The sequence below is a fragment of the Erithacus rubecula genome, assembly GCF_903797595.1.
Source record: "Erithacus rubecula genome assembly, chromosome: 4".
NCBI lineage: Eukaryota > Metazoa > Chordata > Aves > Passeriformes > Muscicapidae > Erithacus > Erithacus rubecula.
This window is the reverse complement of record NC_136686.1, coordinates 63,130,939-63,145,349: the sequence shown is the minus strand read 5'-3', so window position 1 is coordinate 63,145,349 and position 14,411 is coordinate 63,130,939. Positions and strand designations below refer to the sequence as shown.

At 46.5% G+C, this 14,411-nt stretch overlaps 1 protein-coding gene across 3 annotated transcripts in view; it reads left to right on the top strand.

Moving 5' to 3' along the window:
* Positions 1–7,683: 7,683 nt before the first annotated feature.
* CAMK1D (calcium/calmodulin dependent protein kinase ID) overlaps positions 7,684–14,411 on the top strand; it is a 205,392-nt gene continuing 198,664 nt past the window's right edge. The window contains exon 1 of one of the 3 annotated variants that reach the window (XM_079304370.1): positions 7,684–8,153. In XM_079304370.1, the coding sequence (XP_079160496.1) occupies positions 8,062–8,153 (92 nt within the window). In that variant the 5' untranslated portion in view covers positions 7,684–8,061. The remainder of the gene's footprint in view (positions 8,154–14,411) is intronic. The other 2 variants (XM_079304371.1, XM_079304369.1) reach the window with 2 other exon arrangements.

The following is a 14,411-nucleotide window of genomic DNA, read 5'->3' as shown; positions in this document are numbered from 1 at the left end:
GGTCCAGGTGGCCAAGAAGGCCAAGGGTGTGAGGTTATGGACCTTTGGTGCTCTAGGCACCAACTTCATTGGGTTATCTTCAATAAGTGAAGTACCTAATAGCTGCTAAAAATGTTATTTATTACAAAGCACATCGGTCTCAAAAGCAAAAAGAAAAGCAATGGCAGAAAAAGCAGAGAAGGTGATGGCAAAAGCACCAACTCTCCCCAGTATACACTGTTATATAGGATTTTCCCAACATGCTCAGACACAAACTCAGATCACCACTCCTTAAGCTATTACAATTCCAGTTCCTTAGCACACCAGGCTATGTATAGAGTATGCATATAGCCTATCTTGTTCTGTCTGGAAAATGTCAGCAATATTCTTACTACAGCTCTATTATGTCTAAACACCATCTACAACCACAGTCCTGGAGCCTCTACAGAAAACATCAGCATGTTTTCCAACCTTCACTAGAACTTGCACTTCGACTGTGGCATCTAAACCTTTTACTTACTCAAAGCATTAGAGTTCATACTAAAACTTACTGACTTACTTATCCTAAAACTTAAACTTACACTAAAACTTACACTTAAACCTGTACTTAAATTTTTACTTTATCTGTGAGTGGCTTAATATACTTCAGTCCATCCAAAGGCTTTAATTCAATCCCTGCACTTTGATTTCTCTCTTTAAAATTCAGAGATCCCTGACTCACTGAGACCAACACTAGGGTATCCTGGCCTGTATCAGCCTAGTGTGGCCAGCAGGACCAGGGCAGGGATTGTCCCCTGTACTCAGCACTGGTGAGCCACACCTCAAATCCTGGCACCAGTTTTGGGCTCCACATGACAGGAAAGACATTGAGAGGCTGGAGTGTGTCCAGAGAAGGGTCTGGAGCATAAATCTGATGAGCAGCAGTGAGGGGGTGTTTATCCTGAGAAAAGGATGCTCAGGGAAGACCTTATTGCTCTCTACAACTCCCTGACAGGAGGTAAGTGAAAGACAAAGTCAAGTGAGGCTTTGCCTTTTCCCCCAAGTAACATGGGACAGGACAAGAGGAAAAGGTCTCAACTTGTGCCAGGGGAGGTTTAGATTGGATATTAGAAAAAAAAAATAAATTACTAGAACGATTGTCAAGCACTGGAAAGGCTGCCCAGGGAAGTGGTTGTGTCACCAGCCCTGGAGGTATTTAAAAGACATGTATATGTGGCCTTGAGAGTGCTGGGACTTGATGATCTTTAAGATGCTTTCCAATTCAAATGCAGTGTCAAATTAGAAGTCTTTGGGAGCCTTGTTTTTTCGGTATTTTTTCAGCTTTTCAGTCCTTACTTCAACCAAAATTCTTTCAATATAAATTGTGGAGATGTAGAGTCCCAAAGTATTCACCTCAAAACCCAAGTGTGCAAAACCAATTCTATGAAATGAACTAGAGAAAGATGCAGTTCTCATTTTAACCAGTACTTATCTCATTGGTGGGGTGCAGCCCATTGGATCCTGAGCCAAATCTGCAACTTCACATCCCAGGGACTGAGAGAGGAGGAGTGTGTGTGAGCAGGGTTTGTGCTGGCCATGCAGCTCTCTGAATTTATGGAATATCCAGTGATTTCACACCAGGGAAACACCAAGATTTGGGATCCCAGAGCTCAATAACAGGAACTGAGTGGGGTGTGGGGTTTTGCTCTTTCTAACTTTTGTCCCTGGGAACATCTCCTGTTCCTCCTCCCCTTGTCCTGCCCATCTCATCTATTCCCTGCTCCCTGTCTGTGTCCTGCCAGCTCTCCCATTGCCCACATCCATCCACACCTCCTTGTTGCTCCTCTCTCCTCTGCTTTGGCACTGATAGGGTTTTTTTCCTCCCCCTACACTTGTATATGACCGTGATTTACGACCTGGGTTTAAAGATTTATTGCAATGCACACATGGCACAGCAGCCTCTAAGTGATGCATTTAGCCTGGTTATTATTCTTTTATATAGCAATTTCTCCAAAGTGAAACAAGCAGCCTCATGTTGTCAAAACTATTGTCCTCTAGCTCCTGAGGTTTATTCTGATGAGGATAAAACTGGGGAAGAGAAGCAACTTAAAGAGTTTGGCTGGCATCTGTAAACCTGACAACTAAATAAGCACATGGGAGCTTAACCAAGCACCAGATGGTCTTCAGGCAATTAACTGCAGGTTGAGGATTCACATCTACATCAGCTCCTGCTCATTCCTCTTTACAGAAATGGTTAAAAACCTGACAGAGATTTAAACTCCCTCCTCCCTCTGAGAAAAGCAGCAATGGCAGCAACCATCTATCACCTCCTCTCCCTTGCTTTTGCATGTTTTAGGACAGTGTTTTACCTAAGATGAGCAAGGGCCTTAGGTCATCTTAGGGAGCTTAAACTGATCTAAGGCTTTAATGTGCTTAAAGGTGGTGGAAGGACATTGATTATATTTAACCCTAAAAATCCACAAACTACTATGTACCTAAGACAACCAGAAGTCTCCTGTTTGCCATGGATTTGTGTTCCTTTCTTCACATGCATCCTCTTGATATACAGATCAAGTTAAAGTTCCCTAAAATCACTAAGAAGTCCTAAATTAGCTGAAAGGAGCACTGCTGTTGGCATCAGCAGCATCAGGCTCAGCCTTCTGTTGTGGACACCCTTAGAGACAGGTTTGTTTTTTTCTGTAGTGAACCTGTAGTGTCAAAACTGATCTGGAAAACATTAAAACCCAACCATAATCACTAGCTTCACCTGTGGTGAAAATCCAAAACCTGTCGTTCCCTATCAAAGTGCACTTTTCCAACTGCAGTTTTTTAAAATTACTATCTAATGCATCAAATAGCAGAGAACCCTTTTTTCTTTTTTTTTAATAAACAATTTTCTTGTTTAAATAAATGTTTGAAAATGCAATTTAAGAGAGACAATCCTGTCTCTCTTTTTTATGCAAGCGAATCTTGTTATAATTTTATTTTCTCATGACTAAGCGTAATACCCAAGAGGATTTCCTCCAGATTTCCAAATGGGACTGGAGCTGCAGCATTCCCACCATTGGAAATGCCAAGAAATGCTGTGAGTTTAGATGGAATTATTACCATGCTAGTCAGACCTGGCATCTCAAAAAATTAAGACCTGTGCTGCCGAATATGAAGATGCCTTGCCCCAGGATTAATTCATCTCAGGCATGTCTCAGAGGTTATGAAGCACATTTTGCCTTGAGTTTCTCACCAAGGTCTACACTCCTGTATGCCCATGAGACCAGACCAGCACAAAAAACCTGGCTCCTCCTATGTGTGTGACACCAATAATCCACATTCTCACTGGGATTGGCCCAAATTTTTTGTCACAAGCCAAAAAAAACCCTATCTGAGGTTGGTATGTGGTAGTGAAGGTAGCAGAGAACAGCTGTGGGCTTGAGTGTTGGTTGCTTTACACTGGTGCTGCTCCAGAGCTTGAACTTGATGTTTTAACCCTAAACATGGCCATGGATGTGTGGGTGATCATCTCCTGGGCTTGGACCTCAGCAGCTGAGCCACAGCCACGTTCCTGATGTTCTTGCAGAAAAGCATCAATAGTGCTGATTTGTAATTGGAAAGGGAGATTATATTGCATGACTCAGAAACTACACTGGGAAAAAAGGTCTGATATTGTGGTGTTTAAGCACAGGGAAACCAGGTTGCCAGTGGAAAAGCTTGAGAAATAGGCATGATTCCTTTATTTATGCTCATGATAAACTGATTTGCACAGTTCCCATATTAAGTGAACATGGCCAAGTGTAGCCATACCATACATGACCAGCCCCAACATCAGTTGGAAGGACCAAGTAGTAAAAATACAGTTTCAAATACTACACCAAAAATCCTACCACTTTATCCTGATATAAAGTATCTCATATAGAAGTCCATTTTGAATTTCTTTATCCTGAAATAAAATATCTCATATAGAAGTCTATTTTTAATTTCTTCCCTAAGTTGACATTATTTCCAGAGAAAGCCTTAAAAAGCAATTGGAACTTGTCCATCTGCAGTGTAAGGGTTTGGAGTTTTGCTGCTGGAGTGGTTGGGTGCATGTGCAGCTTGTGTAGCTGTTTCAAGCACACATCAGCCTCCTCTGCTCATTAGCCATTTTCAGATACAGCCCTTGGCAGAGCTGCAGTGCATGCCCAAGTAATGAGAGATGGCCTCTGTGCAGCCACTAAAAGGGCTTGAGTTGATGTTTCATTGTCAGTCTTAATGCTGGCATTTCTGTGCATTTCATTTTACTGCTCTATTACTGTTCTTGTAATTGGGCTGTGTGTAATTAAACATTGAATGCAGATCCCTGCAGCTGCAGCACGCCCTGCTACTCACAGCCACTCCTGAGACAACTTTCCACCTAAGATTTTAATTTTTTAGAAATACCTGTTCTTCAAATAGCTACACTATCTCTGCAGGAGCCTGTCAGTCAAGCAAGATTACAAGACTCTCTAAATTCAGGCTGACATGACAGACTGTAATGACTTTGAAGGGGCTTTTATGGTCTATTGTGCCAGTGGTCCCTGCCCAACAGAAGCATGTCCTACACTTCTCATTAAAACTGTAATGGCTCCAGAGTCTTCTATATTATCAGCTGCTTCAAATGTGAGTTATTTCATCATAAAAATACCAAAAACACATTAATGGGATACTAAAGATGTAGGATAAATAAGGAAAATAGAATTTAGATTTTACACAATTTTGATGCTGAGAAATTGCAGCGTTGGCAAGGATTTGACCAATTTTAAGTCAAAATTTTGCTCACTGAAAGCCAAAATGGAGAAGTGGATGACACTGTCTGTGTAGTGAGATTTGAATATGGTGCCATAGGAACAATGTAGTGTCATAAATAAAAGTGGTGGATGATTTTTGGATGCCATAGCCCCAAGATTAGTTATGATGCTCATCTTCTGGATGGATGAAGCTCTTTGGCCCCCACCATGCTGGAGGTCAGGGCAGACCATCACACTTGCCCTTCCTGGCTTCACACTCTCTCAATCTTCTCAAGGCAGGAGCATGGCATTTCTAACACCATATGATTTACGTGTGAAAGAGTGAGAGAAATGTCACAGTGATGCTGTTTGAAGGGCAACTTGGGTTTAATAGTCAGCTGCATGTTTTTAGGTCAGTCACAACTTTCATTTCCCAGGTATGCATGCAGTGGGGTTGTGAGGCTGCCTGGGGACTCCTGGTGACACTCCCATGGAGCAGAATAAATCCTGAGGGTAGTGAGAAGGTGGAAGTAAGCCAGGAGCAGAAGGAAACCTGTTCCAAAGTCCATGCTGTGACAGCACACAAACATCCACGGCAGGAAATCCCAAGATGTTTGGGCTATCCATGAGGCTGGACAAAGCATCAGAGGGGTGCAGAAATAAACCCAGAGAGGTGCACACAAAGCCAGCACACACAAAGCCCAGTGGCTCTGCCCAGCAGAGGGTAGCATTGACCAAACACCCCAACATTGACCCCAGGTTTACACTTTCAGCCCCTATGAATGCCCAGCACTGACACAGCCCCTTTGAGATGAGAGGCACAGCTTAGCCCAGGCCCAGGGAAAATTCTCATAGGCTGACACTGTGCAAATTCTGCTCATAAATCATAAGAAATCTGGAAAATCGCCTTTCAGAACAGATTTTTAAGGAATCTGTTAGGCAAAATACATGTTAAACAACAAAGTGCATGCTGTCCCATGTGTTTTAAAGTAAACATTATTTAGCTGCTCGTATTTGGATTTATTTTCAGGTCCTGATTTGATGATCAGGTTGGGAGCTGGTCAGGTTTGAGACTGCCCCTGAGGAAGCAGAGTGCCTGTACAGACAACAGCAAAACCTCTGATTTGGGAACCTACCTTGGGTGTCCCAAAAGAATTGCACTTTTTTAGTGCCTTACATACTCCAAAACGGAAGCCCAAAGATCTTAGCTATAAACATGTCTCAGTTGGTGTAGACTATCGTTTACCCTGACGAATCCTGTCACCCCGCATCAGAGTTTAGCCCATGCCCGGTGTGACGACGCTAGAGGTCTCAGTGTCGCTGAGGAAAAGCTGCTTTTAGCAGTAATGCCATCCACGCGTGTGTGTGACAGCGTGAGAGGCCGATGCCGGGCCGGGCTCGGGCGGCGGTGCCGGGGCTGGACCGTGCCCGGGGCTGAACCGTGCCCGGGGCTGGACCGTGCCCGGGGCTGGACCCTGCCCGGGGATGGACCGTGCCCGGGGATGGACCGTGCCCGGGGCTGGACCGTGCCCGGGGCTGGACCGTGCCCGGGGCTGGACCCTGCCCGGGGATGGACCCTGCCCGGGGATGGACCGTGCCCGGGGCTGGACCGTGCCCGGGGCTGGACCCTGCCCGGGGCTGGACCGTGCCCGGGGCTGAACCGTGCCCGGGGATGGACCGTGCCCGGGGCTGGACCCTGCCCGGGGCTGGACCGTGCCCGGGGCTGGACCCTGCCCGGGGCTGGACCGTGCCCGGGGCTGGATCGTGCCCGGGGCTGGACCCTGCCCGGGGCTGGACCGTGCCCGGGTCTGAACCGTGCCCGGGGCTGGACCCTGCCCGGGGATGGACCGTGCCCGGGGCTGAACCGTGCCCGGGGCTGGACCGTGCCCGGGGCTGGACCCTGCCCGGGGCTGGACCGTGCCCGGGGCTGGACCGTGCCCGGGGCTGGACCCTGCCCGGGGATGGACCGTGCCCGGGGCTGGACCCTGCCCGGGGATGGACCGTGCCAGGGGCTGGACCGTGCCCGGGGCTGGATCCTGCCCGGGGCTGGACCGTGCCCGGGGATGGACCGTGCCCGGGGCTGGACCCTGCCCGGGGATGGACCGTGCCCGGGGATGGACCGTGCCCGGGGCTGGACCCTGCCCGGGGATGGACCGTGCCCGGGGCTGGACCGTGCCCGGGGCTGGACCGTGCCCGGGGCTGGACCCTGCCCGGGGCTGGACCGTGCCCGGGGATGGACCCTGCCCGGGGCTGGACCGTGCCCGGGGATGGACCGTGCCCGGGGCTGCGCGGTGCCCACCGGGGCGCCCGGGCTGCCTGACCCCTCTTGGAGCACCCCTGGCTTCGAGGGCTGTGCTGGGTGAGGGTGGTCCTTGCTGAGGAATGAGTTTTTTACATCCCAGGACTGTGTGTGCGTGTGCGAGGTGGGCACCGCTGCCCCAGCGCATCCCAGCGCCTCCCAGCGCAGAGCCCGTCCAGGCAGCACAGCCGCTTGTGGTGTGCCTTTTAAATTTTCTTTTCTTTTTTTTTTTCTCTTCCTGGCTTTCCTTTTAAATTTTTTTTTCCTCTCGCTGCTTTCCCTCCCCTCCCGTTTGACGTGCGTGGTTTTGGTGCAATGCGAATTATCTTCATTCAGTCAGAAGGGGCAGCGCCAGGCAGCAGAGCAGCGGCGGGGCTGCCTCCTCCTTCTTCCTCCTCCTCCTCTGCTTTCTCCTCTTCCTCCTCCTCCTCCTCCTCCTCCCATTGCCATAACAACCACGCACAGCCGCTGCGCCCGCGGGGCCGCTCCGCACCGCTCCGCTCCCGGCGGGCTGAGCATCCCATGGGGGCCCCGCACAGGGGTGGGGGAAGATAAACAGTGACCCCCCCCCAGAAAAAAAAAAAAAAAAAAAAAAAGGAGAGAGAGGGAGAAAGAAAAGAAAAACAAACAAACAAGACAAAAAAAAAAAAAAAAGAGAGGGAGTTTTCGGCGGGGTGGGTCAGTCAGGGAGCAAAGTGACCCCGGGACGCGGGTGCGCGCAGCTGCTGCGCGGGGCGCAGGAGGACGGAGAGACGGGGCAGCCCCGGCAGCGTCTCCGCGGGGGGTGCGCGGAGGAGGGGAGAGAAGGGGAGGGAAGGGGGGAAGAGAAAGTTGGGAGGAAATAGCCCAGGAAAAGTGACACTCGCGGAGCCCGCCGGAGCGCGGAGGAAATAAAAGCGGCGGCGGGCAGGAAGTGTGAGGAGGAGGAGGAGGAAGGGGAGAAGAAGGAGGCGGAGGAGGAGGAAAAAGAAGAAGAAGAAGCAGCAGCAGCCGCTGCCGCCGCGGCAGAAAAGAAAGCAAAAGCCGCCCAAGGCTCGGAGCCGGCGGCACCCGCGGGGCTGCGCCATGGCCCGGGAGAACGGGGACGGCGGCGGCTCCTGGAAGAAGCAGGCGGAGGACATCAAGAAGATCTTCGAGTTCAAGGAGACGCTGGGGACGTAGGTGGCGGGTTCGGCTGCGGGGCGGCGGGCGGGCGCTGTCCCTCCCCGGGAAGGGTGCGGGTCCCTCGGGGATTTGCGCACCCCGCGCATCCATCCCAGCGAGGAGTCCGAGCCACCTGGGAACACGGCAAAAATAGATTTGTGGGGCAGGAGATGGGCTAGCATCACCCCTCACCCTCCTCCCATACCCCCCAAACAAGCGATCAAAAGGAAAAACCCAAGTGTTTTAAAATATTCATAGAACGGTGAGACAGGGGAAGGCTTTTTCTTCAAAGTGCAACTGTAAATAAATGCGGTCTGACTTGCACGCTTCCCCTAAAGACGATGGCTGCAGCTATTCGTGGACAGACGAGCAGAAATAATCGGAGTGGATTGGATGTGTTTTAGCTACAATGCTTAACTGTTGTTGGGCTTTATTTGTTTTATTTATAGTGGCGGGGCATAAAGATTAGTAAAACGTTAGAGCCGTTTGTTGGTTTTTTAGGTTTTTTTTTGAAGGCTGAAGAAAAACACGCACAGATGGTGCAAGGGAGCGGGGTACAGGCTGATGCCTTTTTGGCCGAGCGAAGAGTTTTATTTTTGTAAAAAACTAATTTTTGCACTCAGGGTATTATAAAGAGGAATCCGGGAGTGCAGGAGGAGCGGGCGCACGGCTGCTGTGTGTGTATACATTGTAATTAGAGTTGGGCTGGACTGAGTGCTCCTCGTAGCTCCATTCCCACCGCTTTAATTGAAACTTCAAGCGTCTCTCAAAACGAAGCGCTGTTAATCCCGAGTAGTGCTTTTCCTACGCTCCAAAACACAGTTGAGCAAGTTTTGACTGTAATATTTGAGTTTCTTTCTGTTTCCAAGGGAGGGCTCCCTACAAACAGAGTATTTCTGGTTCGTGGGCTCGCTGGTTTCCCATAAACAGGCGGTGAGCAGGAGACAGGCTGGTGGCTCAGCCGGGAGCTGGGTCAGCAGCTCCTCCGCGATGGGCTTGATGGCACAAATCAAATCGATTGATTACTAAATCAAATCGATGTCTGTCCAGGTCTCTGATGAAGCAAAATGCAGCGTAATTCCCAAGGGTTGTGATGGATTCCTGTCACTTTCACTGAGTTTTTGCTGTGGGAATTTCAGGATGGGAGAGACGTGACCTGCTTTGTCACTTTAGGTGTGCAGTTCCCTTCCTGAGCAAAGGGGTGTTGGGGAGGAAAGTTTTAAAACTCTGAGGTTTGCAGGACAATTCACTGGGGTTCCCACTGTGCAGCTCTCTGCCATCTCTGTGGTTGTGGTGTTGAAGCCACCTGAGAGGGTTAATTTCTGCTGCTGAAGAGGTTCAGGAGGAATTAATGCTGTGGCCTTGATCCAGATCCCACTGGTGATGGGAGCTGGTGCAGGTCCCAAGGAAGGTAAAGCTGCTCAGAGTTAACAGTTATGCATATTAGCATGGCTGTTTCAAATTAAATTCATTAAATATGGCCAATTAGTGTCTCAAACTATTAACCATTGTCTGAGCCTCACAGTTTGGTGAGTAGATTCTTTCTAATGGGAGTGGAAGCTGTGAAGTTTTGAAATTTGACTTAACGGTCAATCTAGAAAGTTTTAGAAAATTGAAATAATTGGATTATGAACCTGGGCCCATATAAAGAAAATAGATCAGCTTTCTTTTTCAGACACAGCTGTATTTAATGATGAATATATGTGTGTTTAGCAGCCTACGTGTGGGTTGCCTTCTGCTTGTGTATTCCTTAGCTTCCAAGGGCAGGTTGATAATTAGAAGATTTGAATCTGAGTTTTGGTTCTGTCCTTGGCCACCCACCAGTGCAGCACCTGCAGTTCCTACCAGGTCTGGTGTGACCTACCAGGATGTGAAGCTTCTGAAAAATTTAGGCCATTGCTGTTCAAATCACTGAAGTGCTTGTTCCATTTCCACTGACTTGAGCAGCAGATATACAGGATCCAGGACCCTAAAGGATGGGAAACATTCTCAATTATTGATAAGAAAGTATTCAAATAGGAATTAAACTATATAAGTATAAATATCTTTAAAGTATTTGTACCAAAATATTTTCCTCTGGCATTATTTAGGAGCAGGGTTAAAATCTCCTTTGATCCTTCCTGCACTGTAATGCTGAACCATGTTGGACAGCCAACACTTGATCTCACCAGCTAATAGATTTTTCTCTAGCACAGAGTGAAAAACTTGGCATGTCTCATGAAATGTACTGGATCGTAGTAGCTGCATTTTGCATTTTTCTGCTATTCCATTTCAGGATGCCAAAGTACTAAAAGCACTTTTAACAGAAAAACAGCCCTTTTTCATGCAGCTGTTTTAACTGCCTGGAGTAAAATTGGCTAGAAAAAGAAAAGCACTAAACTCCCAAATCAGGAAAGAAAGTGAAAAAAAACTTTAAAAGCTTATTTTATTTTAAGTGCATTGATTTGTGGATGTTAAATCTATGTGTGCACCTTATAATAATTTGTTCTCAGAAAAGAGCCTTTCATCTGAATAAAAGCTCTTCAGCAGATCTTTAACATGGGAGAGTAGAAATTTGCTGGAATTATTAAAAAGATCCTAAGTCAGTTAATCATTACATCATTTGGTCTTCAAGGAACCTCTAATGAGTACCCAGCTCTCTCTTTCAGAGCTGGAATAAATTATTTACACGTCTCTGTAAATCATGTCCAGCCACATTGATGCTGAAATTGAATTGGATGCCATGTCCACATTTAAGAAAGCAGCCCTTTCCCACCCCAAAAAATTTCTTTTGGTGGCTGAGACCTGTGTTGTTTGCTCTGCTCTGTGCTGTTGGACAATAATGTTTTTCTAAAGAAGAATTAGCATGCAGTGGTTGACTCAGATGTACCCAAACCTGTATTTACCCTGTTCTGTATTTATGCAGATGTTAAAGCATGTGCAATCTCCTTTTGAGGCTGCAACCTCTCAGGTACTGGAGTGTCAACAAAAGATTTTTATAATGTTAATTAATATTAACATATTTTATAATGCATGGTTATTGGTATCATTTATGTGTTATTATATTACAATATTTATGATGGTCCTGATCCATTCTGGGCTGTGCCAGTCCATGTGGGAGGGACAGTGAAGCACTTTCATAGAGTGCCCCTTCTTGGAACTGGACCTGTTTGCTGCTAAGCCATTGACAGAGAAATTACAGATCCTGAAAAAGTAATTAGGGGGAAAAAAAAAGCAAAAAGTAAACGAAAGATAAAATAAAATCCTGCCAAAGGGGCCAGATCCCCAACTAAGGTAATTTAGAGTTGCTTCCAAGTCAAAACAGGTGTGCTTGAGGAAAAAAGATGATCTGACTTTTCTCTCTTTAAATTTCCACAAATTCACCTATTGTAGCTGTACTCAGTTCTGCCTGGAAGACAAATTGAGAGGGGAATTGAGGATCTGCCTGGAGAGGGGGATTTCTGTTTCTGTGCCCTTGAGAGATGTGAATTTCACAATACAGGAATCTGATAAGTGACCACAGAAATATCACTTTTTTCCCCCCTCTACATTTAAAGTATATTATGTCTAAAGCATTTTAACCTTAGCTTTTGACATCTGAGAAATAATAAGAAATACCATTTCATCCAGTAGTAAAAGAGGAAGGTTCCATCACTTGATCTGCCTAATTAGATCAACCCCACATTTATAAGATATCTGTAATTTGGCCTAATTGGCATCAGAGTTATGATGAAGTTCTAATATTTAGAAAGGCTCAAACTTAGTAACTATGAAAACTTTGTGCTGTCCTTAAAAATGGTGTGGTAGATTCCTTAAAGCTTAGTAAGGATAACAGAGGGAGTTGCATGGATATAGCCATAACATAGTAAGAGCTGGGTGGGAAGACAAATTCACTTCAAATAAGTTTCCAGTACTTTGTATGGAGAAAACACATAGGTGGTTCTGTTTTTCTCAGGGGCTCTGTGGTAATTTTTGATTTGTCTGTGTCACTTCCATGCTCTTCCACCCTTGATGTGCCCCTGGCACTGTCCATGGCTCCTCACACAGCAGAACGTGCTGGTTCATGCTGTGAAATGCAGTCACTCCTCGTGCTCCTCTCACACCTCCTTCCTTCTCACATCCCACGTGCACACAAACACTCCATGGTCACAAACCCATGTGTGCTGTGCCTCTGTCCTCTCACATCCTTCAGGCTGCCTTCCCCTCCTGAGCCTCCCACTGGCACTCCATGGGCTGATCCTCCTCCTCTGGTTTTGGGTGCTCAGACCCTTGTCTGCCTTGGGCCAGCCTTGGTCCCACTGGTGAGAAGGTGCTGGTGGTCCTGGCAGGGAGGTACCAGAGGGCTCAAGATCTGCCTCTGGTCAAAGATCCTGCCTTTACATCAGCTGGGTGCCAAATCACTCCTGTTGGATTCACCAACAGACCATCCCTGTTCTGCCATTCATCTTGAGGCATCATGCAAGTTACTCACTTTTTCCCTTCTGATTTTGGAAGTTCTCAAGACATAAAGAAGGAGGTTGATATTTGTGTTTTCCTTGGCTCAATGCCTCCTGTGATGATTGAGAGGTTTGTCTGATTGTTGAGTTTCTGCAGGCATTACCAGCAATTGCTGCCTCTCTTTTATTACACCTCAGTGAGGCAGCAGTAGCTCTGCCAGATTATTTCATATTTTCCTCAGTTCAGTACTTTCCTTTTTTTTTTTTTTTTTTTTTTTTTTTTTTTTTTTTTTTTAATTAAATAAACGTTTCACCTAAAAAAATCTTCAGTATCCCAAAGGGCTGAAGTTGAGGTGCAGGTTTTCAGGAGCAAAGTTGATGAACCACTGGAGCAAACCATGAAGGCAAGTGGATCTCATCTCCTCTGAGGATTTTCTGGGAGCTCTGAAAGCTCTCAGGCTTCAAGCAGCAGAAAAGTGCCACTTGTCCATGTTTATAGAGGATGATAGTTCATGGTCATTTCTGACCTTAAAATCCATAACTCTGGGAATCTTGCTGTCAAACCCATGTGGAGTCAGGGATAATTTGTGCTAAGAGGTGCTTATAGCACCTCTCTTGCATCTGTGGGAGGAGTGAAAGCTGAGGTCCAAATATTAATATTTAACTCAGTGGTGTGAAACAACTCAGATGTTTTAGTTTGTGTATTCTATTTAGTGAAAGCAGAAAAATAACAGTATTTTTCTACTGTTAGGACTCCTTTAAGGTGATGAATTTTGTTTTAAACCAAGTAACCCTGTTTGCTATCACCTGGCATGGGTTTCTATAGTTTGTTCTTGAAGACTTAAAACTAATGAGTTAGTATCTTTTGATGTAAATTGTTGGTCTTCCTAGTACAGTTACAGAAAATAACAGGTTCGAGGGTTCAGCTGGAATTGAAATAGGAAAGAAAGAAAAGTAAAATGGCCAATGGGTTTAAAGGCTGATGGTGAGGATTGGGAAGAAAAATTGGCAGCCATTGATGGGAAGGGATTTTTGACAGCTCTTGGTTCACAGGTGCATTTTGGAAAGTGCTTGTTTAGGGCAGCAATGTAGCCTAAAGGCCAATTTTCTTTCATCACCTGAAATGAAGATTTCAAAATACTCAATAATCAGAAGCTTTCAGGTAAACACATAATTCTGGAGACGCACAGCTGCTGTTTTGTCAGCTCTCATATGTGCTCCTGCTAGCCTGTTTGTCCACCATTTTTGATGTCTTACCTCATTTTTTTTCTCTGCTTGGTCTCTTTTTCTTTGGATATTCTTTTTGAAGTACATCTTGGTGCTGTCTGAGCTCCCTGCTGCCAGAGGACACCTGCTCACCTTGGCCTGGGCAGCCAAGGAGGATCTTGACCAGCAAGGGGACAGTAAGGTGTTTGGGTTGGAATAGACAGTTTGGGTTTTCTCCTGCTATTTTTTGCTTAGAAAAATGTGATCCTTGCCTCGACCAACACTTAATCTCAGCCCTCAGGACTTCAATATAACAAATATCTATTCCACAGCTTCCCTTTGTGTAGGGTGTGCATAAGAACATTGGTGTATTTTGCAGCCACAGATGTAGCTGACACCCCAAAAGCTCCCAACAAGCAAAACCCAGAGGGTGGAGAGGTGGTGGACAGAGCTGAACCCAACTCTTTGGAGCCCCACAGCAATCCTTTCACCAAAAGTCTCCTGTTCCCATCACAGCCACAACACAGTGGGTGTGAGAGCTTCTTCTCTGCCTCTCCCACCATATGGAGCAGCCTGTCTGCTTCCTTCACCCTCCATCTGCTTTCACATGGGAGCTGAAATATCTCTCCATGTGTGTTTCCCTTCCTTTTT